The 26,469-nt window shown below is 42.3% G+C and overlaps 3 protein-coding genes across 3 annotated transcripts; 2 read left to right on the top strand and 1 right to left on the bottom strand.

Moving 5' to 3' along the window:
- The first annotated feature begins 570 nt into the window (after nucleotides 1-570).
- On the top strand, nucleotides 571-4,302 carry bnip4 (BCL2 interacting protein 4). Its single transcript, XM_086044835.1, has 6 exons — nucleotides 571-773; nucleotides 1,046-1,220; nucleotides 1,300-1,357; nucleotides 2,418-2,524; nucleotides 3,479-3,628; nucleotides 3,882-4,302. Exons 1-6 carry the CDS (start codon nucleotides 731-733, stop codon nucleotides 3,922-3,924), a joined length of 576 nt encoding a protein of 191 aa, XP_085900961.1. The 5' UTR covers nucleotides 571-730; the 3' UTR covers nucleotides 3,925-4,302.
- Nucleotides 4,303-4,344: 42 nt separating this feature from the next.
- LOC147140082 (serine/threonine-protein phosphatase 2A 55 kDa regulatory subunit B delta isoform) lies at nucleotides 4,345-11,934 on the bottom strand. Its single transcript, XM_086044834.1, has 10 exons — nucleotides 11,593-11,934; nucleotides 11,215-11,289; nucleotides 8,935-9,032; nucleotides 8,664-8,829; nucleotides 8,475-8,587; nucleotides 8,215-8,392; nucleotides 7,622-7,786; nucleotides 7,376-7,545; nucleotides 7,084-7,175; nucleotides 4,345-6,072 (listed from the first exon to the last, which is right to left on the bottom strand). Exons 1-10 carry the CDS (start codon nucleotides 11,597-11,599, stop codon nucleotides 5,793-5,795), a joined length of 1,344 nt encoding a protein of 447 aa, XP_085900960.1. The 5' UTR covers nucleotides 11,600-11,934; the 3' UTR covers nucleotides 4,345-5,792.
- A 1-nt stretch (nucleotide 11,935) lies between these two features.
- On the top strand, nucleotides 11,936-23,105 carry LOC147140081 (uncharacterized). Its single transcript, XM_086044837.1, has 5 exons — nucleotides 11,936-12,645; nucleotides 14,565-14,668; nucleotides 16,066-16,158; nucleotides 17,776-17,939; nucleotides 19,513-23,105. The coding sequence occupies exons 1-5, from the start codon at nucleotides 12,596-12,598 to the stop codon at nucleotides 19,543-19,545; spliced, it is 444 nt and encodes a 147-aa protein (XP_085900963.1). The 5' UTR covers nucleotides 11,936-12,595; the 3' UTR covers nucleotides 19,546-23,105.
- The last annotated feature ends 3,364 nt before the right edge of the window (nucleotides 23,106-26,469 follow it).

Here is a 26,469-nt window from a genome sequence, read left to right as displayed (position 1 = left end):
TCCTGAAAAGTGACTATTTTGGAGGTACAAGGTTTTGGATACATGTTTTCTCAAATTTCACAAATCTTTTTTTTTTTTTTTAATGAGAATTATCTGATTTAGTTTGTGTTAATTTCCTGAAAGTCTAGTAATTGGGGTGTGGAAAATTGATTTTTGACATTTTAGCTGTGTAGGAAACCTGCTATCATCATTACTCAATACATGTCAAAGTCAAGTACAAACAAATACTTCTGACCTAGGAAGAGTGTAATGTTGCTAAATAATGCCACTGTGAGGGGTCTTCTGGTCTTTTACTGCCACCTGCAGCCAAGTGCGCAGCACTGCCTCCACTCATTGACTTACAACATTTACCCCGACATGGTCCGTTGAAACATTCTATTTGTGATGTATCGTGTAAATGTCATGGTGTGTTATCAAACCCCGGCTTGTGACATTTATCGGACGCAATAAAGGAGGCCGTTTCCCCTCGCGTGGCCGGCTGGCCGCGCATGCGCAGTCTAGCCCGAGAGGGCGGAGCGTACGTCTTATACGTGCTGCGCGCACCCTCGATTTAGCCAATCAGCGTCGAGGTAAACACTTGGTTGCGTCATTGTTATTGTGTTTTGTGTGAGGGAGCTCCAGCTGCTCGTGTCTTGGTGGATATTTCACCACCGCTTCGCGAGTTTGCCACATTTGAAGTTTTAGCCACTTTGGTCAACGCTGAAAACGAAGGAGGAGGCCAAGCGGCACCATGTCGATACAAAAGGACGCTTCTTCGGAGGACAGTCTGCAAGGTATTGTTTTAAAATGACAGCTTTTTGTTCATAAATGTTGCTAGCTAGCATAAACACTGTTGGGAACCCTAACTACGAGAGTCTTAAAAATGTATTTTGTAAATTTCTGAGTGGGTCTGCGAGTAAGACGAATATGCAAGCTAAGGATTGTATTGTGCTTGCGCTACCATTGGATTCTGTTAACGTCCTATATTTACAAACAAATAAGTATCACAAGCTTGTAATGATTTTTTGTGTCAAGTTTCTATATTTTCCCCCTATGATTTTTCCAGGTTCGTGGGTGGAGTTCCACTTCAGCGGGGCAGCCTCACAAAGCAACAGTCGCCACGGAAGCCAGGAGCTCGTCATGCCCACGTCCACTCAACAGGATGACGTGGAAAACTTGTTGCTGGACGCCCAACACGAGTCTGGCAGGAGCAGCTCGGGCGGAAGTTCGCAGTGCAACAGGTCTGTGCTCCAAAAGGGGAACTAAGTGGTTGTGAAATGTAGATAGTCACTTTGACCCTTTGCTCTCCTTTTACAATAGCCCACGCAGAGCGCTGACCCCCCTCCTGTGGAGAGGCTCTGGGGGAAGCAGCTTGCAGGTACGGCATGTAGTAAGATCTACTATCTTGAATTGAAAGCAGGGTACACACATACTGATTTTTAGAAGGTGTTTTTCCTACTCTTGACTGGCATTTCTGCACTAGTAGGACAGCTTTGGAATACTACAACTACAATTACTAACGAGGCCAAACCGTGCACTAGTTGACAACGGAGTTCTACTAGCAACGTTATACCTCATTAGTACTTGTCCTACTAGTGAGCCCAAAGGGTATACTAGTACATGGACCTTAAGATGGATATTAAGGACATTGAATAAATCTCAAAGAGATTTATGGAGAGTAAAAACAATTCATTGCACTACGCAATCCCTTTTTCCACTGTTACTATACGGCATTTCTGCGTACCAAAATGACTACTTCAGAATCCTAGTACCACATGTTACTAGCAAGAAAACGACACTAGTTGACATCAGCGTGCTACTGTTAGCACTAGTGAAGCGCTAGGAGTTAACCAGTAGAATTCTATAATGTCACTAGTAGAACTAGTAGCACACAGTTGTCAACTAATGCACATTTTTGTCTCACTAGTAACATGTACTTGCACCGCTAGTACGCCAACGTTGGCCTACCAGTGAGGACGAAGAGCTTACTAGTGCATGGACTTTATGGAAAATAATGTATTTCATACCGTCTTAAGGTTGTACTAATAAGCCAAAAATGTTAGTAATAGTCGGAAAAGCAGTACAAGTAAGACAGTTGTTCTACTAGTGCGCTGAAGTGTTTTGCTAGTGAAAACAAAGAGTGTACTAGTACATGGACCTTAAGCTGGATAGCAAGGATATTGTATACATGCCCAAACAACACGCATACTGCACAATGTCTGTAACTACACAGCACGCTGACGTCTGTAGGTGTCATCCAGACTACAGAGAAATAAACAGAATAAGGAACTAGTAGTAGAAGAAGCTAAGCTAACCGTTAGTATTCTCCAATACTAGTTTGCTGTTGCACAAACACGTGATTGTTGATATGTTTATATCCTGCTTTCCTGGTGCTTTATTTTTTTCAACCTGACCAAACCTACAATGTGTGTTTTTAGTCGGACGAGGACCTTCAGGAAAGAAGACGGGAAGTGGAGCTGATGATGAAGAAAAACGCAGACTGGATCTGGGACTGGTCCAGTCGACCCGAGAACAATCCGCCAAAGTATGATTCTTTTTTTCTTTTCTTTTTTTTTTTACCTAATTATATTCACTGTGGCGGCACGGTGGTCGACTGGTTAGCACGTCCGCCTCACAGTTCAGAGGTCGTGGGTTCGATCCCGGCTCCGGCCTCCCTGTGTGGAGTTTGCATGTTCTCCCCGTGCCTGCGTGGGTTTACTCCGGGCACTCCGGTTTCCTCCCACATTCCAAAAACATGCATGGTAAGTTGATTGGATACTCTAAATTGCCCCTAGGTGTGATTGTGAGTGCGGTTGTTTGTCTCTGTGTGCCCTGCGATTGGCTGGCAACCAGTTCAGGGTGTCCCCCGCCTACTGCCCAAAGACAGCTGGGATAGGCTCCAGCACGCCCCGCGACCCTTGTGAGGAGAAGCGGTACAGATAATGGATGGATGGATGGATATTCACTGTGGCGACAACATTAGGTACACAAGTTTTGCTTGGAATGGAGAGATTCGTGATTTAATTGTAGGTTAGTTAGTTTATTCTCCTGAGCGGCATTTCCATTTATTCTCCTTAAAGTTGTAGTATGTAGTCTGCTGCTAGCAAGATTTGAAAGTAGCAAAATTTGCATTGGATGCCAAGGCAGCAACACCGCTAGCATAGCTTGTTTATGATGGAGTATTGCCAAAAATGAAATGTTACCGGTTCGATGTTTGTGTGTGTTTTTTTGGGGGGGCGGGGGGGTTGTACAATCGATTCAAACATAAGAAAAGCAATCAATTTACCCGAATGACACGATGGGGTGCCGCAACCCCAAACCTAATTTTTTGTTACTGTTTTCAGTTCATGTGATGGGTAGGCACTCGCTTTTCTGCCACATGAAGTGTCCTGGCGCCTCTTGCTTAAAAATATTACAAAATGATCCATGTGGCAACGTGTTAATTTTCTGTGGTCGTGACCTTCGACAGGCCATGAAAATTTGATGTGCTCCTCCGCAGGGAGTTCCTGCTGAAGCACCCCAAGCGCTCCACTGCCCTCAGCATGCGCAACAGCAGCGTCATGAAGAAGGGCGGCGTCCTCTCGCCCGACTTCCTGCAGCTCTTCCTGCCCTCCTTAATCATCTCGCACATTCTCGCCATCGGCCTCGGGTAAGGCTCGGTGCAGTACGGGAGCATCTCAAGGAGTTGCAATTTTGAAAAATGAATTCATTCACTGTATGTTTTTTTATATGAGTGGTGCAACATTGTTTTATTTCTTTTTAAATTGAACTACTGCCAAAAATTCTTCCATGCTAGTCAAATTCATTGATATGTTTCTAATTGTACCAGTGCACTCATTTGTGTTGGGTTTCTCTTTTTTAAAATTCATTTATAATTCATGTGGTCTCCCGTCTATTTTTAGGATATACATCGGGAAGCGCCTGGCTTCTCATAGCACCTTCTGAGAAGTGTTGCATTCGGACCTTGATGAGACCTCAGCATGCCTTTAAATGACAAGAACGAATGTGAAAAAAAATCAAGCGACTGTGGGCCAAATGACCGAAACGCCGCCCCCTCTCGGACTCGTCAGACCTGTACCGGTTTCCTGTTGCTTCCTCAAGATCTGCACGTTTTAGGAACTGCTCCGTCGTACGTCTTTGCTTTGAATCACTTATCAGTTTGTAAATCACCTGTACTGTGTATTACTATTTTGTCATTTGTATCCAGGGGATCATTAGTGTACTGTGATTACTTCACTGCAAATTGTGCTGTGATATTTGTAAACAAAAGAAAATGTGATGCTCAAGCATGGTCCGTGATGTTCAATAAAAGTTGAAAACCCACGCAGCTTTTGTGAGTTGTGTGAAAGAAAATCCCCCAAAAGATGAAGACAATTAAAATTTTATTGAACTTTGGTCAAAATAATAAACAAGTGAAATACATTGCCACCATGTTAGGAATCAATGGACAAAGACAATGCGTTGTGTGTTTTGTCTGAATGTACGTGTAACCTTCATGTCTGCGTTCACATCGATGTGTCTGGAGGAACTTCCCGAATCAGGAAGGACACGGATGAGGGCTGTCAACACTCCTAAGATTGGGAGGCACTCTTGATCACCGCCGTGTATGTGTGCAATGTGTATTCATAGGACAGCTACACGTAGCAGCGGCGTATCAGTACATCACGCTCGAAAATCGGAACTAACAAATAATGCACATGAGGTTCGGGCTGGGGAGGGGGCGTAACTTGTCACTCATAGAAAGTCGGAATTAAGGCTGCAGATTCCCTTTGTCCGTCTTGTGCCGTGTGCTTTACCAGCCCACAAAAAAAAAAAAAAAAAGCTCCCAAATCAAGAGGATCTTGATCCACACACACTCACTCACGCACGCACACACACACACATTATTAGTTGTGGCCAACAGTGGCTGCGGAACTGGTAGCCCCAAAATAGTAGTTCAATAAACACGTTTTGCTTGAGATCTGCTCCCAAAAAAAAAGACAGTGGTGCGACTGGACATGTTCCACCTCTCTACAACATAAAAACATGCAAAGCAATATACATACTTCTAAATTTAAAAACACATCTGTCGTTTTAGTTTCTTTTTATTATGTGGATGACAAGGTGTACTTGAGTAGATACAGTCAGTGAAATCAGGTCACTGTATTGATGGGTGGGGGGGGGAGAGAAAGTAAGTACGAGGAGGGGAAGAAAGAAAGAAAGGAAAAAAAAAAAACGAGTCCACTCTCCAGATTCACGGCCACCTCCACCAGCAGATACGCGGCCGACGGGAGGGAGGGAATGTTACAGTTTGGCTTTTCCTTCTTTTTTTTTTTTTTTCTTTTTTCCCCACCAGCCGATAATCCGTTCTTCGGGGCTCGGAAACCTTTCAGACGGCGGTACGACGTCACTTCTCGGAGTGGAGGGCGGGGCGGGGGTTGGCTTCCGAGCCTTTAAAATGGTGAAACGAAGGTTAAAAATGTCAACACAAACATCGACGTTCAAGAGTTTGACCTCCGTCAATTAGACCCAGATAGGGCATTTTCTGGGTCACTGGGGGGAGGGGGAGGGAGGGAGCCGGAGGGGTTTGGGGTGGGGCGCGGGGGGGGGGGGCGTGGTGATTGCCCTGATGCCAAAAGGCAAAAAACAACCTAAGCTTAGATTCAAAATAAAACAGACCTACGGGTCGGCCTCCAAAAAAGTAGACGCGTGCTTTTCGAAAATTCTTCACCGGGAGGACGACGAGGCCGTTTTTTTCTTGTTGTTCTTATACAGATGGACACGTAGTAGTAGGCTGAACTACAACAGGGACGCCCAAAGCCCGTCCTGCTCTTCTAGTTGATCTTGTCCTGGAAAATGTACAAGTTGTTGGTGGCGGCCACGGCGATCACGTTCTCTTTGGGGTGCCAGGCCGTGTGCAGGATCTTCTTGTTGAAGTCCAGGCTGTCCACGCTGATCTCGTCCTTCTTCCGCTTGCCGCCCGTGGACACCTTGCGCGGCTTGAGCGTGGCCCGCGGCTTGCTGCTCTCCCGGGACGCCTCCAGCGTGATGTCCCGCCGGGTGTTGCGGTCGAACATTCGGAAGAAGTTGTTGTACGAGCCTGTCATGATGGCACTGGAAGAGAGGGAGGAAATTTAGCAGTGTTTCCCAACCTTTACCGATATCGCAGATTTTTTTTTTTTTTTTTTAAAGCAATGATTTGAGTTTATACAGCAAGACACACCGGGCAGCTGGAAAAATGCAGTATAAGTCGAGGCAGACAAGTGTGTTTAAGTGGTATCTTCCATAACATCTATGCTAATTTCCGTTAGCCTACCTATGACGTTTTGCATCATATATTAGCATTAAGATAGCAAACTTTCATCAAGATTAAATCAGATGGTTTAGTTGGACCATTCTGCATTTGAAATATCTCTTTTGTATGTTTTGTTTCTTAGAATATATTGAAGAAGCAGTTAATTTTATTCATGCTAATTTTCGTTAGCCTGTCTATAACGATTCACATTAAACTAGCCGGTGTTGGTCAAGGTGACATGATATGGTTTATTTGGCACATTTTGGTGTTAGATATACAGTAAATTTCAATTACACTTTGGCATTCATTTGGAGAACTGTACGAGCAAGCGTGATAACAGGTTCCAAGGAATACTTTAAAAGGTGTGTTTTAATGAGTTTGAATGCATTTAAAGGATGCGCGGGTGGTAAAACTATTTTTTTTTTTTTTAATCAATATATGGTCTCTAGCACAAATGTCCACCAGTTGTGTATACATTTGGAACGTGTCCTTGTGATAAAAGAGGGTCCACTGGATGCTGAAATGATCTCTTACTCAAAAATGTATTTTGTGTGAAATAGTTTGACACAAAGCTATAACTCTGTCTGTTGTATGTGCGGCAACAGGTGGATACACAGGTTAATTGCACATTCTGCCATCTAGTGGAAGAGCATGTAATTGTTCTGCCTGTCCCTGTACGTCACTGGCATGAAAGATGATCAAAGATAGGTTAACTGGAGAACATTGAAAAAAATATTTTCATGAAAAATAAATTCGAGGTGGGGTGGGCGTGAAATTATATAATTTGATGGTCTCTCATGGCACAGTAGTTGGACAAAAAGAGTACAGACCTGTCACTGCCGTTCCAGCAGCACTCAAACTTGTCAAAGATGCAGTCATTTTCATACAGGGAGCACAGTTTGCTGCGAAGGTATTCATGGACCTGAAGCGAAAACAAAACCATGAAGCAAATCAGTAACAAATGACAGACAACCGGACCGGGGACGACGTTTAACACGCTGACATCATGAAACCTTCATTTATGGAGTAACTTCACTTTTAAGTGGACTACTGGACCGTGTAATTCAATGCTTCCAAAGTCTTATCAGCTGCCTTACAAAATAAATCTGCAAATATATATACCTGATACGTCTCCACTGGCCGGTTCTCCATGTTGAGGTCCCAAACTTTGACAGAGAGGTAGTCACGTGTCATCATGTAGCGCCCGCTGTGACTGAACTTCACGTCTGAGATGGACGAGATGATCTCGGAGAAGAAGGAGCGGCTGCTCGGATCCTCTGGCTCCTCGAAGACTTCGATCGGACACGAAAAGAACCATTGAAAAACAGAACGGCCGAGACTAGGGCGCCGTGACGGACGGCTACTCACACTTGCAGTGCCGGTCGCAGAGCGCCGCCGCGCGCATGTCACACAGCCGGATGGTGCCTTTGCTACTGCTGTACACAAATACATTGCATTGGTGGGGATGGCACTCCGCCGCCGTGATGACTTCTGTCAGCTCCTCCATATTAGCGGGCTTGATGTCTACAATATCTGGGAGGGGGCGGGGTTAAAGGCGACAACGAGCCGCTGCGCAGCATCAGAATGCAAAACAAAACCGCTGACATATAAGAAACAAACAAAAGGTTGAAGGAAGGCAACTGGACTCCAAAGGCTTCTTCAGTTCTAAATTTAGAAGTGTGTAGTCTCTATTTATGTCTCTCGAGGATTTAGTCCACTGGTGTCAAACTCAGGCTTGGCGGGGGCAAGGTCTGGCCCATCATATTTTATGTGGCCCCGCAAAAGCAAATCTTGCTAAAATCGCCCAAAATTTTCAAATGTAAGAAATAAAAATGTTGGAGCATTTTTTGGGTTACCAAACACCTTTTTACAAACAAGACGAGTCCAGTTTCCTCGATTCAGCAGATTTCCACCTTCTGGATGATGACTAAGAATCTCCGCAGCCGTGAGAAAAAGGATACTAAAACTTCTGTCTGTGATTTCCAAGTGCCATAAATTTATTCTTAGGTCATCTGCAGAGAGGTACGTTTCATGGTCACTATTTACAGAAATGGAATTAATGTGATAGGTGTGCGCGTTTGCAAAGATCCTCCGCGGGCTGGCTTCTACCATGAGATCCATCGGCATTAGCACCGGTACCTGCAAAAAGGCAACCGCAAGGCACACGTAAGGCCGGGCTCACTCCAAAAAAGAGACAATGGGTGTGTGAAAGCGGACGTACCCGTAAAGAGGTGATTCTAAAGGGGTCTATGAGTCGGCCATCTTCATATTTCAGGTTGTAGCCTTCCGCCCGCTTGTCTCGTTCGCTTATTTTCCACAATTTGATAGTTTTATCTGACCAAAAGAAAAGTTGGATGAGAAACGACACGTTTTGACAGAGCAGGGGAGAAAAAATATATATATTTCTTACCGTTTGTTGAAAGTAGAAAGTGAGCAGCATTCTGTTGGGGTAGCCATCTAATTTTATTGATTTTTTCCTCAATTTCTAAACTTTTCAAGTAGTCAAATTCAGGCTCGTGACTCTGAAAAGTGCTATAAACGTTGTACTCGCCACGCAGGTGCGGACGATTTTTAGACTGTGAAAAAAAAAGACAGAAATCGATATCAGTGACTCATTGGACGATATAGACGACAAATGCATAAAGTACGCTCAAAATGGGGGGGGGGGGGGACTGAAATACCTCCTGCTCGTGTTGAAATATCACGACTCTGCCGCCCTTGTCTCCCGTGGCGAGCAGCTCTCCGGAATAGTTGAATTCAACCGTGGAGATTATGTCAGCTAAAAATAGAAACAACAAGCTGCGATGATGATGATGATAAAATATCTCCATTCATTAGTCACATACTGTTAAAAAAAAAAAAAAAAATCACTGATCACAACAAAAAAAATATTCTCAAGCATAAAATGACAAAAACATCATTTCCATTTTAATGCATACATGATGACACATGGAAACAGTTGACTAGTACTTAAAAATGTATTCGTGACGACCCGAGTGTCAAAACGATTTGTGGAACCAAAAGATAAACCTCAACATTTCCCCGATTTAACAGTGTTGGAATCAAAATCTCACGGTTTGTACTGCGGTCAAGCAGCTCATCAGACAGATCAAATGACAGATGACGACGACGACGACAACCGTAGGCCGCGTCGCATGTTGTATAAACAAGCATACATCCTTCGACACAAGCGTAGCACATGTACAACTTGTATCAAGTTGTCTTTGTTCAGAGTATACGGCCCTCCTCTCTTTATAGCAACCACCGTAGGAAATTGTCCAATTTCACTGTCCTGGGCGGAAAATGATCACGTATTTACTCTCAATGCATCTTTGTTCATCTTTCCATGCCAGTGATGTATAGTGACAGGCAGAGCAATTCAAATGCACATTTGTGGCCATCTGACAGCATACTATGAGATTATTATTTAATAGATTGACTCGGGCAACGGGAATGTTCATAAGTGCAGAAATCTCTATTTGACAAGACATTAACTCATTCACTGCCAGAGATTTTCAGACCCTCTTTTGCGCTGAACGTTGGAAGAAATTTGAGAAACATATACCGGTACATAAATGCCCGGGATTGAATGGATTGAAAAGCTTAGTGGCCACTTCCCTCTGAGAACATCCCATTTGAAGGCTCGCACTGGCGAGTTGCTTTTGCGAAAGCAAAACTGCACACCTGCCGAGTGACCGCACACACTGATTTTCTAATCAAGAATCAACATTTTGAAGCTCCAGATATGCTGTATGACTGTATTATTTTTACAGAACCACAAAAAACGTGGCGTGATTGTCAAGGAAGAAACGGATTGCCCTTGCCACTGTAGTTCTAATACTGTATAACAATACAACAAAAGGAAATGGGTGTGAAATAAAGGAAAGACTGTGGAAATTTGACAGGCTTTTGGAAATGACGCTCCATTCATAGACTGCACTCTGGCATAATGGCGACAAAGACTCTCCAGGCTTGGATTTAAGGACACAGGTACGAATGGAATAGATGGAATATAATTTTAGTTCAGCATGTAGTACCAGAAGTGTTAATTTCACTGTAAACTTTCCACTCATTTTGTGGAGCAGAAGTCAGTCATCAATAAAACATTCTTTTTTTTTTTTTTTAATTGCAAAGTTACTGGTCACATATGCACAAGTCAATGAAAAATGTACTTGCGCTGATTCAAATTTTAAGGGCAAAATGCCACCATTTAGGGGCAGTCTGGAGCCCGTCTTAAATCACAGTCTACCTCTGGCCCCGATTGATGTCATTTTCCCCCTTGGAACCTCTCAAATGCTGCTTTTGTATTTGTCTTTCTTTTTAATCTGTGATGGTTGCTCCTATTTTTTGTTGGTGTAACTGCTGTAAGAATCTAGTTCCCCTCATGGGATGAATAAAATATTGATCTATCAGTTGGACGTGCATTGAAATGATGAAGAAAGCTCAAATTTAGTTAATTTTAAATGCATTTTCAGTTGATCCTGAAATTACACATGAAGGCCAACATTGAATTTACATTTACTTTGTTATTCTTCTATTCGTTAAGTATTGGCATTATATAACGTTAACCTGCATTTCCCTTCTAATCCATACCTTAAACCGATTGTTTGCTAACTGTACAATCGATCATTATACTTGATCCATTGAATGAATGAATGAATGAATGAACTCGAGCGTGATGTCAGACGACAATTTATGGGCGCAGTGCAATGACGTCACGTCCACAGGCGCTCCCCCTTTAATAGCCTAGCTGCCGTGTAGCATTCGGCTAGCTAGCCGCACACACAGTAGTGTCACCGTTTCAAACGACACGCTCGACACACAAATACACAAACGCACTCCTTTCAGGCATCGTAGCCGAACCGACACCGGCCTCTAAGTCACCCGCGCCAAGCGCAGCAGAGCGGCTTGCTCGCCTCCTCCTCCTCTCTAGCCTAGCCATGCTAACGTTAGCCACGTACCTTCCGCAACATCTTCATCTATCGCTCCTTTCACTTGAGAGAAACACCACTGAAAATCATTTCCTCCTGCAACCCCTAGAAGGTAAAGAGAAAAAAAGAACAGAGAAGAATGTCAATTATGTCGTGACAGCGCATTGCGTTTCGACGAAAAAAAAAAAAAAGACTTGACAGTAACACAGTTTTGACAACTAGCACGCTAGTTAGCTTAGCCAGCTAACTTGCAGACACCCAGGGCCATCTCTCTCTCTCTCTCTCTCTCTCTCTGTCACACACACATACATACACATATACACGCATACACAAAAAAATACACAAACACACGAGCTAAGCTAAGTGGTGAATCCTTTTGCTTCCCTTCTTCCCTCTAAAGTCGCTCACCCGCCATTGCTTCATTTAGCAGCGCTTTTTGCTGTACACGGCGCGTCCGATCCCCAAAACGACGCGCGCGGCTGGCTCGGTGCTAACGGTGAACATCCACGATCGCTGCCAAACGCCGGGACTTCGGGATCTGTCAAGACCACACAAATTATCCGAGATTTTTTTTTCTCCTCTCCCCCTTTCCAAAATGGCGCACGGGACATGGAGCGGTGACGTCATGCACGCATGCCACCCTCACACGCGCGCGCATCCTGCTCCCGCATCACCGCGGTGAGAGAAAGCACAATTTGCAGCAGCGGCAGCGGTCGAGGCAGGCCCTTACGTCACTTCCGCTTATACCACAACCGCTGCCTCATGTATGCCTCAATCGAGGCAGCTGCCTTTCATGTATGCCTCACTCGAGGAAGCTGCCTTTGCATTTCCTTCTTCTGCCGGGAGACGTCGCAACTCCATTCAACCTGCTACCGCTACCTTTTCTCATTCCACTGCATATATGAACGGCTTCTTTTTGTTCGTATGTGTTTATAAACGACTTATTTGTTAGTGGTCAATATTCACGATTAAACTCGTATTGTAAGGCATACAACGGGGGCGACATGGCTCAGTGGTAGAGTGGACGTTTCCCTATGGAAGTAAATCTGTGCCATTGGAGTTTGAATTCGACTTTCTAACACTGAATTCTTTTACCATCGAAATTTCTAACACTGAATTTTTTTACCATCAAAATTCCTAACACTTAATTTTTTCAGCATTGAAATTCAACATGTAAAAATGTTCGCTCGCAAAAATTCAGCTGCAAAAAATAGCCTGCAAAAAAAAATTGCCTGCTAAAAAAATTCAACTGCAAAAAATTCGCCTGCAAAGAATTCACCTGCAAAACATTTGCCTGCAAAAAATTAAGTTACACAATCCGGGTATTTGAGGAGGAGCAATCGATCCCCGTGTCAAGTCATCCAACGTGCAACCAATCAGGTTTAGCTTCGCTGGTCAAGTGACTCCCGACATGGAAGAAGAGGTTGTACAATGTCTCCCAACGCAACTGGTGGTCCCACGGTGAGTTGGTTTACCCTATTAGCCCTTCGAGTTAGTAAAATTGAGTTATAGTTATTACTTGATTACTATACATGGTCGTTTTTTTCCCCAAAACGCCTTACTATACATGGTTGTTGTTGTTGTTTTTTTGTTTTTTTTTGTTTTTCCCAAAAATACGCCTTACTGGTCGTTTTTTTCCACAAAAAACTCCATGGTCATTTAAAAAAAAAAAAAAAAACGCCTTACTATACTTGGTCATTTTTTTCCACAAAAAAGCCTTTCTATACATGGTCATTTAAAAAACAAAAACAAAACGCCTTACTATATATGGTCTTTTTGTTTCACAAAAAAAACGCCTTTCTATACATGGTCGTTTTTTCCCCCAAAACGCCTAACTTTTCATGATCTTTTTTTTTTTTTTTTTTTTAAAGACGCCTTACTATACATGGTCGTTTTTTTTCACAAAAAACGCCTTACTATACATGGTCGTTTTGGAAAATATGCGACCATGTATAGTAAAACATAGTAAAACAAAGATGGCGATCGCGAGTGGAGCGTACGGCACTTTCAGCGGCTCAGGAGACGCATCTTCACAGCAGGTAACGTCAGCAAGGCGTATATCCAATTTATTAATTTTAATTTCATAAAGTCGTTCTATCTCAATTAATAGCTTTGGACTCACAGGTTTACGGCTATAGATTGCAATCTAACGACGCGTTTCAAGGTTAGCATTAGTACGTGGCTAACGTAGCTTTGTTTTCAACGTTTAATCATCTGTACCCATAACTTAGCACGACGACAAAAATGTATATATTTGATGGATACTGTTAATAATTCTTGCTAAATTGCATGAATGAATGAGCACCACCTTGTGGAAACGTGACAAAAATGCAGCATTTGTCCACAGTGATGATGCACCTCCAGTTGCCATTATTGTGCTATTTTTTGAATTTATATTTCCATGACCCTGCGTGACAAGTCAACGCAAATCAAGCACCATTGTACAAGTGAGCCACAAGAGTCAACTAACTTCTTTGTTATTCCCAAGTTAAGCGCAAAAATGAAAAGAAAAAAAAAGCATATGTCAAATGACTATTGGACTAAATCATGATTTAGTTCGAATTTTGATATATAAATAGAAGCAGTCCGTTAATGCACTTAATTGAAATCACTCCCTACAAAATGACCAAGTTAAATTTAAATGTATTATAATCAATGCAGCAGCACTTTTGTAAAGCAATAATAATGAACATTCTACCATAGTGGTACAGTAATGTGATGTGAGTATTGCGTTTTAAAAATATAGTATTAAGAAAAATCAATAGACTTAAATTGTAATACATAAATGTGACATCTTGCAAGTGTTTGTATTTCACAGTCAATGAGCACCACCTAGTGGAAAAGAACGACAATGCATAGAATGTGTGCACATCGTGCTGCTTATCAAGTGGCCCTAAGACTTTATTGATGTGACGTCACGGGCTGGAAATTTTCGCAAATTAGCGCAATACAATGAAAAAGAGCAAGCATTTCCAAAATTAACCAGTAGTAAGTGAACAACTGTTATTTACAGAAAGCATAACATTGGGTGTTGCACTTTGTTTTATTTCACAGAAATTATTCCACATCAGTGGCATTTGAAAGTGTTTTTATTATTAAAGAATAATTTTTGGTGTGTGCATTTTGTTGTTGTTGATGAGTCAAGCTGCTTATCTTCACTGTCTGAAAGACCCAATCATGTAGAAACAGGTAAGCAGAGCTGCATTGAGTTTTGTTTGGTGCACAGATTTAGCGTTAGCTTCTGAAAAGCAGCAAATACTTTATTGCTCGATGAAGTATTTGCAGTATTTGTGTTTGGTGACGTGTCCGTGTGCCACATACACACAGTGTAGTGTGAAGTGTTGCCTCTACAGGTAATAATTCTTTTATTGTCTTTACAGGTGTTCACTTTTTTTCTACACTGTGAACAGAAGCCAGAAGAACCTCTTATCTCTTCACCTGAGGACGCAAAACGAAGAATGCCGACACATTGCTTCCAAGTCAGGTTATTGACCTCAGCTGGCAAATTTTCTCTCAGAGAATAAATTGATTGTAAATTCAAATATTTGGAAATTCCGCAGTCGAGTATTACACGTTGCATATTTAAAGCAACCACAGAGCCTCTGCTACCATACAATGGGAAACTCCATATGCACACATGCTAACAATTAGCATCTACGTGGCAAACAGTGAAGCAACAAATATAAGCAGACAATATAATACTCACAGGCACTTATTCTTTATCCTCTGCGTAGAACAACTAATATTGCTGTTGTATTTGAGAAGCCGAGGGAGGAGCTGAGCCTCCAGTGCTATATATCTGCATGTCTGGCCAAAGTACGCACACCAGAATGAGCTGCACAATTGAACTCAGCCAAACGTAAAAAAGTGCTGTACATGGAGTAAAAATCACACATACAAAAAACAAAAGACAGCTAAAACAATAAATGGGTAACAAAAACAATAAACACCATAAAACATCAAAACAATGCAGAGTCAACTTGTGTTTTCTTTGACTTGAAATTCAAGAAATTCATTGCCATCCAGGACTTGATTTCTTCCTCACGATGTGTGTCTTCTTTTGTTAGATCTGACGGCAGCGTTGCATACGGTGGACCACAGTATTCCGTCGGCCTGTTTGCAGCATTAGTGGTAGTGTTAACCTTGGCTGCTCCGAACCATGGTGTTCCACAGGGTTCCCGTTTGGGGCCCCATGCTGTTTTCATTGTATTTGCTGCGCCTGGCTGGTGTTAGGAGTAAGTGTGACGGGGGACTACCTTCGATTTGCCCAACATTTTCACTTGGCTAACAAAAGAAGTCTGTCGTCAAGATCAGAAATGAGATTCAACTTAAAAACGCCGCGATGTTCAAAAGTCCACGTTCAATTTCCCAAACTTGCAATTTCATCGTGCGCAAGAAAAAAAAAAAAAAAAAAAAAGAATGCTTGATTTCAATGTCTTTGACAAAACAGAAGACTTGACAGTGAGCGCGAGGAAAAGCGCAACCTTGAGCGAGCGTGCATTTTTGGAAACGCTGCGCTTTAATGAGCGCTCCATCCTAATTGCCGCGTCTATCGGATTTTTGTCCTCACTTTTCTCCAAAGTTCAATGTGCATTGTGAGTGTGCGCGCGCTCGCTCACTGGCTGCCGCGCTGCAGCTTGATCAGGTATAAGGAGAGGTGTTGACTTTATTCCGAGCCTCCAGTAACACCACTGACTCTGATAGTTCCCAATCCCGCCGGGAATTCATTATAAGACAGCTAGAGGCTGCTTGTGGACGCTTCCCGCGCTCGGCCGTATGTTAACGTGTCGCTGTGGCGCTGGGCAAACATGTGGTGCAGCTGCTTTCTCTGGCTGTGGGCAACCTGGAGAGATTGATTGGTGAGCCTTCTGTTTCATCCAGGATCAGGGCCACATTCAGCAGACACGCCGCCTCCGGAGAAGACGCCATTTTCCGAGGAAAATATGGCTCATTACCAGCTCCGGCAAAATGAAGGTGTATTGACTTTTTTTTTTTGGGAGGGGGGGCTTTTTTGAAAGCATCTCTTACACACAACACACCTATTGTTTATGTACTGTCTTAAAGAAAAAAAAAAAGCCATCCAGGCAACTTTCACACATCTCAACATGTATTATATTGTGTATTTAGTCTTTAGAATCAAACATAGCGCGCTCCTGCGAACCCACAAGTAGGTCTGTTTCGACTATTTGCCTTTTTAAATAGTACTAAACACAAATGATTCGTGTTCCTACAACAGTGGCGCCTTGAGATACAAGTTCAATTTGTTCCGTGACCATGCTCGTAACACAAAACATGCACATCTCACGATCCTTGTTCTCCATTAAGATGAATGGAAATGCTATCAATCTGTGCTAGCATCCACAAAAAATAAAGTAGCGCTGTATAATATTGGACAGAATGTTAAAAAAAAAAAGAAGCGTTTTTTGTATCAATTCAATGGATATTGTGCTGCTCCTCCTGGCCTTGGCCACCTGGGGGCAGTAAAATACAGCTTTATGGGTGCATACTGGCCATTCATGTGGGCAGGGACTGGGCTGACATACAAATAGCAAAAAATCTGCATATAATTGATGACCATTATATACTCACTGAAGATAAAAAAAAACCTGAAAAACTATTTTAAAAAATTACCAATAAGCATTTCCCACAAAAACAGGGGTTGGCTTCACCCCAAAAACAAACAAACAAACAAAAAATAGCTTTGTTTTGAATACAAAATGTGTAATTCTCTTTGTATTATTTTTAGTTAACTGCGACACGGAGTGGCAATAAACAGCTTGAATCCTCCCTTTTTTGGAAGAATTGTTTACTAACTATCAAACCGATGTTTGCTCGTATGGCAAATTTTTGCTCTCAAGTCAAAGCAACAACAACAATAGAATTCCTGAATCCTGAAAAACTTGTATGTCAGGTCACTCATATCTTAAGGCACCACTGTACTTACTTCTTGTAAGTAACCCAACAATTAGTCAGGGAAGTAAAATGTCAGTTTTCTACCAGCAAAAAATGTGATGCACACATTTTTAAAAATGTATTTTTATAGGAACTCATGCTAAGAAACTCTGAAATCAACCAGTTCCCCATTGTTTAATTTTTGTAATCAACAATCAGTGACTTTGCAACCAAACTTTGTGGAGGAACTCCTGAACAACTCCAAAATTGACAAATGTTCGACTGTACTTGTATTTTTTTAAGGGAAACTCTACTTTCTCACCTCCAAATTAATTTGGTTTCTACTAATTACTCTTTGTAAGAAATCGTACTCAGTAACTTTTATCATACTTAGTGTATTAGCCCCCTCTTTTTTTTTTTTTTTTTTTGATAAGAAATTGTATGAAGTAGCCCACAAAAAGCAAACATTGCTCCCCTTATCTTCTTGCTTGACACACACACAACCTTACAGAGCACCTTGCAAACACACGCACACACACACAGAACCCTCCCCCATGTTTGGTCCATCAGACAGTTTTTAAAACTAACCATTGCTGTGCTCAGGGGCATGAAGCTGTGTCCAGGCACACAAACACACACATACACAAGCAGCAAAAGACAAACACAATTAATTATTCAACACTCTTGTTTTTTTTCCAGATGATTTTGGCTGTGTTGTCTCTATAGCATCCGTCCGCCTTGGCGAGCTGGAAGCCAGGAGGCCCGCCCGGCAGATGAGCGAGCTTCAGGTCCTTGATATGATTTGCATGCGCAGACCACCGGAGGTCAGACGCGGAGGACGCGCCGCTGCTTCCACCCTTCATGTGAGCCTTTTTTCCTTTTTTTTTTTTGTCCATGTTCTCCTCACTCTGGTGTTAAACCCCAAACACAGACGAAGCCAGGTGTGTTTGTTTTACAGCGGAACCTCGCCATTCCATGGAGAAAGTGTGAAAAAAAAAGTCAATCTGTCATCATGTGTGATCTCAGCATATGGTGTGACACTTTTAGACTTCTTCAGGCAGCAATTGAGGATTTACTCAGAATGTTTTTTTTTTTCTTTGGCTTTGTACAAGCTTTATTATTCCAAAACAAACTGTGAATTCAAAGTGCCCCTGCTATGCACAGAGAGGAAAAATCTACTGATTGATGCCAAAAGACGGTGGCAAATCACTACTTTTCTATCAGACAGAGTTCCATAAATATCAACAATAAAGGTAATGAATAAGATAATCAAATTAGTTTGTCTAAATAAAGCTCCTCCCCTTTAATTCAACATAGTTCCTTGGCACCAAGATGGTGCCAAAGCAATACTTTTATATTAGATATGGCTTTGACACGACAATGTTTTTCAACAATTAGCGAATTGCTAATAAGCAGGGAATCACTGCACGGACTAAGTCACCTAAAGTTGGAAGACTAACCAAATGCTAATATTAGCCACTAGCTGCCGACTGGCTAGCTGGTTGCCACTTGTTATAAAAGGGGGTGTGTTTTTAAATGTGTGACGTTTTACATTTAAGGTAGAGTGTTTTACAGGTGAATTTATTTCATGTATATTTCGATAGTGGCCTGAGGTCCAACTACTACGTGGCTTATTACACCATCGAGTGTTTAAAGAGTTTGAACACACATTATTTACAGCGGTTTAACGTATTTTTAAAAAGAAGTGAAGAAGATTATGTTAAAAAAATGTTGTTTGCTGGCTCCCTCAAATGGTACATATTTAATTTTTGGTTGAATACACTTAAAAACACTTTTACACTTAAAATCTTTTTTGGCAAAAATTTAGGTAAAAAAAAAAAAATACAAGAGGCACATGTGCTTAACGACATTTCTAAGGGCATTTTGTGTTCAAAGAGTCTTTTACGTTTTAGTTTGCGCCTGAATGACGCCATCACTTTTCTGTCTTCTGATTGGTTGGTCAGAGCAAAACTGTTCAACTAGCAAAACACATCTGTAGTGATCTGCATTCATTTATATTCTAAATAATTCTGTATTTTATTGATATGTTTTAATGATATGACTAGATGAATATTAAGTTGAATGTGAAAGTATTAAAAGGGGGATTACGTCGGGTAACTGAAGTCAGTGCACCGCCCGCCACCGCTTGTATTGTTGCATCAACTGTGTGACGTGCATCTTTTGCATACAGTGCGGTAACGTGTGCACTAGATGGCAGTATGGCACTTATTATTATTCAACCGTGATTTTCCCTTTTTGCAAGAAGTGATGATGACAGTGAAGGCCACCAACTAGTTCCCGGTTTAGGTGTCACAAAGCACCTCTGTGATTACGCTTGATTTAACATTTAATTTAATTTAACTGTGTTTTTGTTGCACTGTGCGGCCAATCTATTGAGCTTCTCTTTGGGTTGTCTTTTATTTTTTTTGTCTACAGGCTTATTTGGACATCACATCAAATATATTCTGAAGAAGAAGAAGAAGAAAAACAATCAATGAATCACACTGAGGAGAAATATTAGACGCTGATCCTTTGCAAGAAAGCATGTCCTTGTAAAACGATCACATTGTAAATAAGATGGGTTAAATTGCACTTGTAGCTCGCTTTCCAACAGTCGGCCTATTCTCTCGGGGTGCCGTTTGTTGGATTGGGGGTGTGTGGAAGTGAGTGCTGCACACTCTTCCTTCTAATAACGCCAGCAGACAATGAGAATCCCGGCTCATAACGTAGCTTGCCCCCCACCCACCCCCCACCCCCCAGTACAGAACACGTACAGGAGGTGGGGGGGCTTAGCAGCTAATAAAGTGGCAAGTCGTCAAATCCATGTGAGAAGAGCGCGGCGCCACAGGGACCTTTCATAACACTTGTATGCGCGGGTTCAAGCGCAGTGTAAAGGTTACACGTCGGCATTGTACGCTCGCTCACCTGATGGCTCGCCGTAAGCCTCGCCTCATTTCCAAGGCCGCCTTTCTCATTTGAACCAGTGCCACTGAATAATTCCGCTCCCAAAGACAGCAGAGGCCCGATGAATGTTTCACATACGATACAAAATTGACCGTGTTCGTGGCGGCTGTGAATTAATCAGCCTTTGTTGGATTTCCTGTTAAGACGCAGAGCTTTTCACTTTGTAATGTTGAATCAGGGCCCGGCCTTTAACCAAAACAGAGTGTCGCTAATTAGCCCGCATCGGCAGTCCCGGGGTCTGTAGCTGTCCTTCACGGGAGCGCAGACGCTCTCCCGCGGCATTTCCACCCACTTTGTTCGCCGGGCTTTGATCCACGCGATTCCAGTTAAAGTTACACCCATCGCGCTGCAAGTTGAAACTTTGGCCATTGTCGCCGGGCGGAACCTTATACCCGTGGCGCCTTCTGGCTTTTGTCCCTCCCTTTTAGCGACGGAACTCTCCTAGCGCGGCGCACAAAAGGCTACTCACGACACAATTTTATCATCCCTGACATGATAGCCAAATGCTAACGTTGAACAGTCGAGATATCGTGAGCGAACGTGAGCACCTGACGCTGCGCTCGTGAGTAGACAGTGCAGCAGCAGAATGGAGCTAATTATGTGGGGAATGGTACAAAATGGACTATTTTTTACAAATAACTAATTAGTCCATTTTCTGAGAATTTGCTTTGTAAGAAATCATTAAGTCACACAAATTAGTCAGTTTTCGACTAAATTACTTTTTGTAAGCTATCATGCTAACCCACAAGTTGGTCAGTTTTCACCGTTTTTAAGACTACTATGCTAACTTCAAATTAGTTGTATTACTTTTTCAGTAACCCCAAATTTACTCATGTTTCTACGACTAAGTTTTTGTAAGTAACCCCAAAAATCTGCAATCTTCTACTAATTACTTTTTGTAAGCTATCATACTAAGCTAGCAGCAGGCCAATTTCCACTTGTTACCTTGACAGGTTCTACTAAATGCTAACCTCAAATTAATCAGGTTTCTACTAATTACTTTTTGTAAGTAACCCCAAAAATGTGTCTGTTTTCTTCTAATTACTTTTTGTTAGTAACCCCAAGCATGTCAGTTTTCTACTGATTACTTTTTGTAAGATATCCTGCAAACCCACAAGCAGGCCACTTTCCTCTTTTTACCTCCTACTAAAATTTTAAATCTTACTAAATGCTGACCTCAAATTAGTCATGCTTCTGCTAATTACTCTTGTAAGTAACCCCAAAATTACTCAAGTTTCTACTAATTACTTTTTGGAAAGGAATTCACTAAGTTTGTGTCTGTTCTTACGCTAATTACTTTGTTCCATTTTCTAGAATTTGTACTAAGCAACCCAGAAATGACTCCGTTTTTATTTAACCAGTACTTTTTGTAAGAAATACCACTTTGTGACCCACAAATTAGTCTGTGTTCACTAACTTATTTTTATGGGAATGCTACAAAATAACTTAAATGACTCCATACTGTAGTACTTATATTTTCGAGGAAATCGTATGACATCACCCACAAATTAACCTGTGTTTACAAATTATTATAGAAATCCTACTAAGCAACCCACAAATTAAAAGTCAGTGTTCCGCTAATTACTTTTGTAGGAAATTGTCAGAACAACCCTCAAATTAGTGTGTTTTCTGCAAATGACTTTTGTTGCTTCTTCACAAGTGAGTCTCATAAAGCCACCAGTTCTGTCTGTATACTGATGTTAGCAATTAGCTCTTCAACACCAGAAGATGACCACAAACACTTCAGCGTGCATTTTCATCATGTTTGTTTATGCGTGTGTTGTCACTGCTGTTGTCAGAGGAGCATGTCGCCGCTAAACTGAACGGAACGGTTTGCGGCGCGCTAATCTGGCGCACTTAAAGGCGAACAACATGTCGGGTTGTGCGTGTAAAGTGCCGCTCCCCGTATAATCGGCATCGGCGTCATGCGAGTGAAACATTCATGGCGCACTCAATCGGTTCAATATTTCATTTCTCGACAAAGACTACACGGCGGAACAGATGCTCAAACTTTTCCTCAGGAGAGTCAAAGTCACTTTCACACACGCTGTGGAGCAAAAGACCAAGTGAAACATTTGTGCAGCCACTTGCTAAGACATATATATGTCGGGGGCGTCCAAACAACGGCCTGCCAACTCGTCGTCTATTTAATTGTGTATACAGTAAAATCTGCCAAATTTAAACTATGACATCCGCAATTTAGAAATACCCTATTTAAATAATCATTCTGCATGCTTTTATAGCATTTAGCACCGTTTTTTTTTATGGTCTCTGAACACACTTTTAAAATAATACGAACACATTTAAAAACATAAAATAGTGAGAGAGAGCAAGAGCAATGTATAAAACAAAAATATTTTACAAACTGTGTAGCAGTATCTCTACTGTATGTTTACAGTAAACTTTTGCAAACCGACAAATTCATCATCTCATGATGTACATAAATTATCATAACAAAAGATGTGCATTACAAAATGAACCTCCGGCCGGCATTTTCTGTAGGCGCAAAAAGCAGGATTAAAGAGGATTGTCTACACTAAGTAGTCTGGGCTTAAAATATTTCCTGTTTTCAGTCTTCTTCTCTCAAAATTTACCCAAAAAAACAATAGAGTAATAGGCAAATTTCAAGGCACCACTGTATAGCGTTGCTGATCATAACCATACTGATGAACTTGTTTTAGCCTGTGACTGTAAACAGAGTGAAGAATGTCATCCACCCATTTTTCTGCACGCGACCCTTGGAAGAAAAAGTTTGGGCGCCCCTGACGTACATCGTCGGTGTATATGGATACATGAATGTTTACATCCAGGGGCAACGGAAAAGTCAAGCCCTTTCGCGATCCGCCAAGGTTGCCCCCTCGCCTCGGTGTCGCGCACGCGGTGAAAACCGGCCTCGGAGTGTTTACGTTAGGATTTCTTCATCTGCCTTTTAAAGCCCGACGGGCGCGCTTGAAGGTGAGGAGAGCTAAGATGATGATCCCCTCTTCCTCTGAGGAGCTTTTCCTCGCGCGCACCCTCGCAGATGTCGACATTTGGTTAGGCGCTGTACACCAAGCCCCAGATTATCAAGCCGCTCCTCGCCCGAAGTCTGTCGAGCCAAACTCCGGAGTTTGGCTCGACAGACTTCGGCTTCAGCCCCCTCCCTCCCCACCGGGTCCCGTCCCGCCCCTTCGCGCCCCGCCGTTGTGTAACCCGAGCTGCCACCTGAAGGCCTCAACGAGCGGCGGCGCAGACCTGTCGTGCTATCGATCAACAGGCAGAGCAGATGGCATACGCCGCGCGTCCTAATGCTGCTCAAATCCAACAGGAATTGACAAGTGAAATCCCCCGCCGGAGTTTGGCTGACTTTTTAGCTCGGGCGTTAAGCTTCTGTAGGATTCTCAATTGCAAAGTCAAACAATAATACGAGGGGGAGGGCGGCGGTTTAGGAGGGTACGGACGTCTTGAGGTTAGGAGGTTTGTGTGCTTTCTGTTTTTTATTTGATTGTTTAATATTCGAAACGTGGGTGTAATTTACACTTCAGCGCTAGCGATAGACATCAGCGCCTTCCAACTTGTGTACAAATTCATTTTCACTGAAATGGTACTCGGTCGTAAATTGACCACTCTATAAGCTTTCAGGCTTGCCCACCAGATGGCGCTACTTTTTATTCGATACAAACGTAGACATAGCCAAGACAAGGAGAGTTCTCAGTTCACAATAAACTACTACCCATGACATTTTACAGAGCCCTGCCGCAAGATGGCGGCAAAGCACTACGGTGCTACCTTGATGAGTTGAATAAAATAAATATTAAAAAAATAATAAATAAAATAGCACAGTACAGTACAATGAGTATTGGAAAGTATAATACCGTATTTTCAATTCACTTTCACTGACGTAAATCTTCCGTGTTTTTCTCAAAACACTTACAGTTGGTGGCGGGATGTTGTTAAGGCTGCTGCCGCCATCTAGTGGCAAGAAGCCGGCAGCTCACTTGTGAGTCACAGTACCACTGTATTTTTATATTAGACACGGCTGTGGCCCGACTAAATGACACTCCTCTACTCGTTCCAACATAAATCTTTGGCACCAAGGTACCACAAGATGGCGGCAAAGCAATACTTTTATATTAGACAGGGCTGTGGCGGTCGGGAGCACAAAACCAGCAAATAATGGACTACCGGCAAACACTACAATCAGTACCAAATTGTAATTCTGACTTGACTACTGCGTTAGGTCGGAGACGGACGACAACACGGTACAAGTAGGTCCAAATTTGGGTTACATGGCTGTCGTAGGAAGGGAACTCCGTCGTGAAACGAGGACAGGAAGCACGCGGGAGCAAACGTGCTCGGGGAAGAGGGTTTGACGATGTTGACTCGCATCACTCTCGCTAGCTTTCCCAGAGTGCGTCAACATCCTCCGCACTCTCCCGCGGCTGCCCCTCCCCGGAACGGCGCTCCCCTTCCCACTGGAAAGTAGGCCAAGTGAGCGCCAGGGCGTATCTTCTTCTTTTTTTTTTTAAAGATGATCACTTTGTCCGTGTGTGTTTTTGTGTGTGTGCTCGCTCAGGACAAGCTATTCATGTGGCGTGTAGAAGAACAAAGAGCAGCATTATACAATTTGCAGGGGGAAACAAGGCCTGTTGAAACAAAGACAACAAAAAATGTAGCCTTCCGATTCATTGACTTCCTCTTTTTCCACCTCTTGGGAAAAAAAAAAAAAAAAAAAAAAAAAGGTCCCTTGCCACTAACACATAGCATCATTGTGTGCTGCTGGATTATTTTTAGCGTACACTTGGTCTTCTTTTTCGCCGCGCAGCTTTCACCTTGACTCCCGCTCTCGTGACATCATAATTAACATTTCTGTTAATAGCGACGCACCTCGGCGTTCGGCGCAGATGCCGGCAGAGTGCAAGAAGTCGCGCAGCATTGCTGGGGGAAAAAAAAACAACAAAAAAACACAAAAAAAACACACCCGCACACACTTAGAAGAGGCGGGTTCATTAGCACCACATTGCTGTTAATGATGTATCGTGATGAAATGAATTCTTACACATGAAGACAGCAGATTATTTTTTCACTCTTGCCGGTGGAGGAAGAGACATTAACCAAGGTAGTGGGATTGAATGCCATTTAAAAAAAAAAGTCACATTAAAGTGTAAAAATTGACTTAGTTCGCAGGCCAGGATCTTTGACATTGCCTGACTTTGCTGTTGCATTCTGCGCAATTCTTTTACGCCATTTGTCACTTTAGCTGTATTGTCCTAAATAAAACGTTGACCGTACTCAAAATTTCAAGGCAACAAACTCCAACTAAATTTTAAGTTGGGCAATTCAACAAATATTTGAAGGTTTGCAAACAGATACAATTTTACAGAACTAATTGTCGCTTGTTTTGTCGCCCGACTTGAAGACTTAAGTAAAAACAACTCTGCAAATTGTTTTGGAGCAAACAACTTGCTTGCTTTGTTGTGCTAACTAACATTGTTGCCATAAATGTATATTTTTAAGTTGTTCCAACTTAAATGAGTGTTTTAGCTCCCAAGAAAAATACAAGTTTTGTTTTTTTACAGTGTAGTAGCATTGCCTGTCATTTTAACATATGGTAATTATAGCCTTTTTATTCAATTGCTAAAATTGTGATTGCTAAATATTGCATTTTTGGTCTCGATTCTTAGTCATTCAGGTCATCGTAATCGGCATGAATCCAGGGAACTTGACTCTACTTTGATGAATTGTAATATTTTTTAACTTCGTCAATGATGCTATTAAGCTAACGATTTCTGATGTGAGTTATTGTCACACTTTCTATCAACCAAAAACCCTTGTGTGGAGGTATCATTAACAAAAAAAAATCCTCACTCAAGTCTCAAGATATACGAGGCAGGTCAAAAAAAGACTGGTTTTAGAAGCCGGAGTTCAAATCCAAACTACAAGTTTTCCCCTTGGATCGTAACGCACTTTCCCAGCCTTATTTGCTCCGCCTTCGTTCACTCCTGGAAGGACTCTTCATTTTGACCTCGTCAGCGTCTTCAAAATGGCTCCCCTAGAGCTTAGGAAAGAAGGGGGGGAAAAAAAATCAGGTCGGGTGACTAAAGTTTACTCCAAGCATGGCCACGTTCTTCTAAGTCAGGAAAGTCACCTCTTCTCGCGCACTGAACGAATTGAAGAAAGTGTTTTTGTCATTTGGGTTTGAAACATCTTTTGACACCATCCTGACACGTTTGTGATAGAACTCATAATCTAATCTCTCTCCATAATTGAGGTAGGTTGTTTTTTTTTCTTTCCAAATTGTAAATTGGCCCAGGCTGTATGTTTACGATCACTTTTGACGTTTGCCATTAGTTTGTGATAACATCCAATAGACACGTGACCACAGCCCCGCCTACCCGCTGAGGAGATTTCAAATGTGACCTTTTGAAAGTCTTCATTTGGCCTTCAAGT

Source organism: Filicampus tigris, chromosome 11 (genome assembly GCF_054856515.1).
Source record: "Filicampus tigris isolate MCC_2025a chromosome 11, RoL_Ftig_1.0, whole genome shotgun sequence".
Classification (NCBI taxonomy): domain Eukaryota; kingdom Metazoa; phylum Chordata; class Actinopteri; order Syngnathiformes; family Syngnathidae; genus Filicampus; species Filicampus tigris.
This window is presented reverse-complemented; position numbering and strand designations above follow the sequence as displayed.

Bases quoted from the DNA above. Each gene is read 5' to 3' on its own strand.
- bnip4 (XM_086044835.1), top strand. From the start codon at position 731: ATGTCGATACAAAAGGACGCTTCTTCGGAGGACAGTCTGCAAG. The intron at 774-1,045 runs GTATTGTTTTAA...TGATTTTTCCAG, and splicing joins TTCGGAGGACAGTCTGCAAG to GTTCGTGGGTGGAGTTCCAC. The intron at 2,525-3,478 runs GTATGATTCTTT...GCTCCTCCGCAG, and splicing joins CCCGAGAACAATCCGCCAAA to GGAGTTCCTGCTGAAGCACC.
- LOC147140082 (XM_086044834.1), bottom strand. The intron at 7,787-8,214 runs GTATCCTTTTTC...GCCCCCTCCCAG, and splicing joins AATCACAGACAGAAGTTTTA to ATATTGTAGACATCAAGCCC. The intron at 7,546-7,621 runs GTGAGTAGCCGT...GTCCGATCGAAG, and splicing joins CTGCGACCGGCACTGCAAGT to TCTTCGAGGAGCCAGAGGAT.
- LOC147140081 (XM_086044837.1), top strand. From the start codon at position 12,596: ATGGAAGAAGAGGTTGTACAATGTCTCCCAACGCAACTGGTGGTCCCA. The intron at 12,646-14,564 runs GTGAGTTGGTTT...TTGTCTTTACAG, and splicing joins ACGCAACTGGTGGTCCCACG to GTGTTCACTTTTTTTCTACA. The intron at 14,669-16,065 runs GTTATTGACCTC...TGTTTCATCCAG, and splicing joins ACACATTGCTTCCAAGTCAG to GATCAGGGCCACATTCAGCA.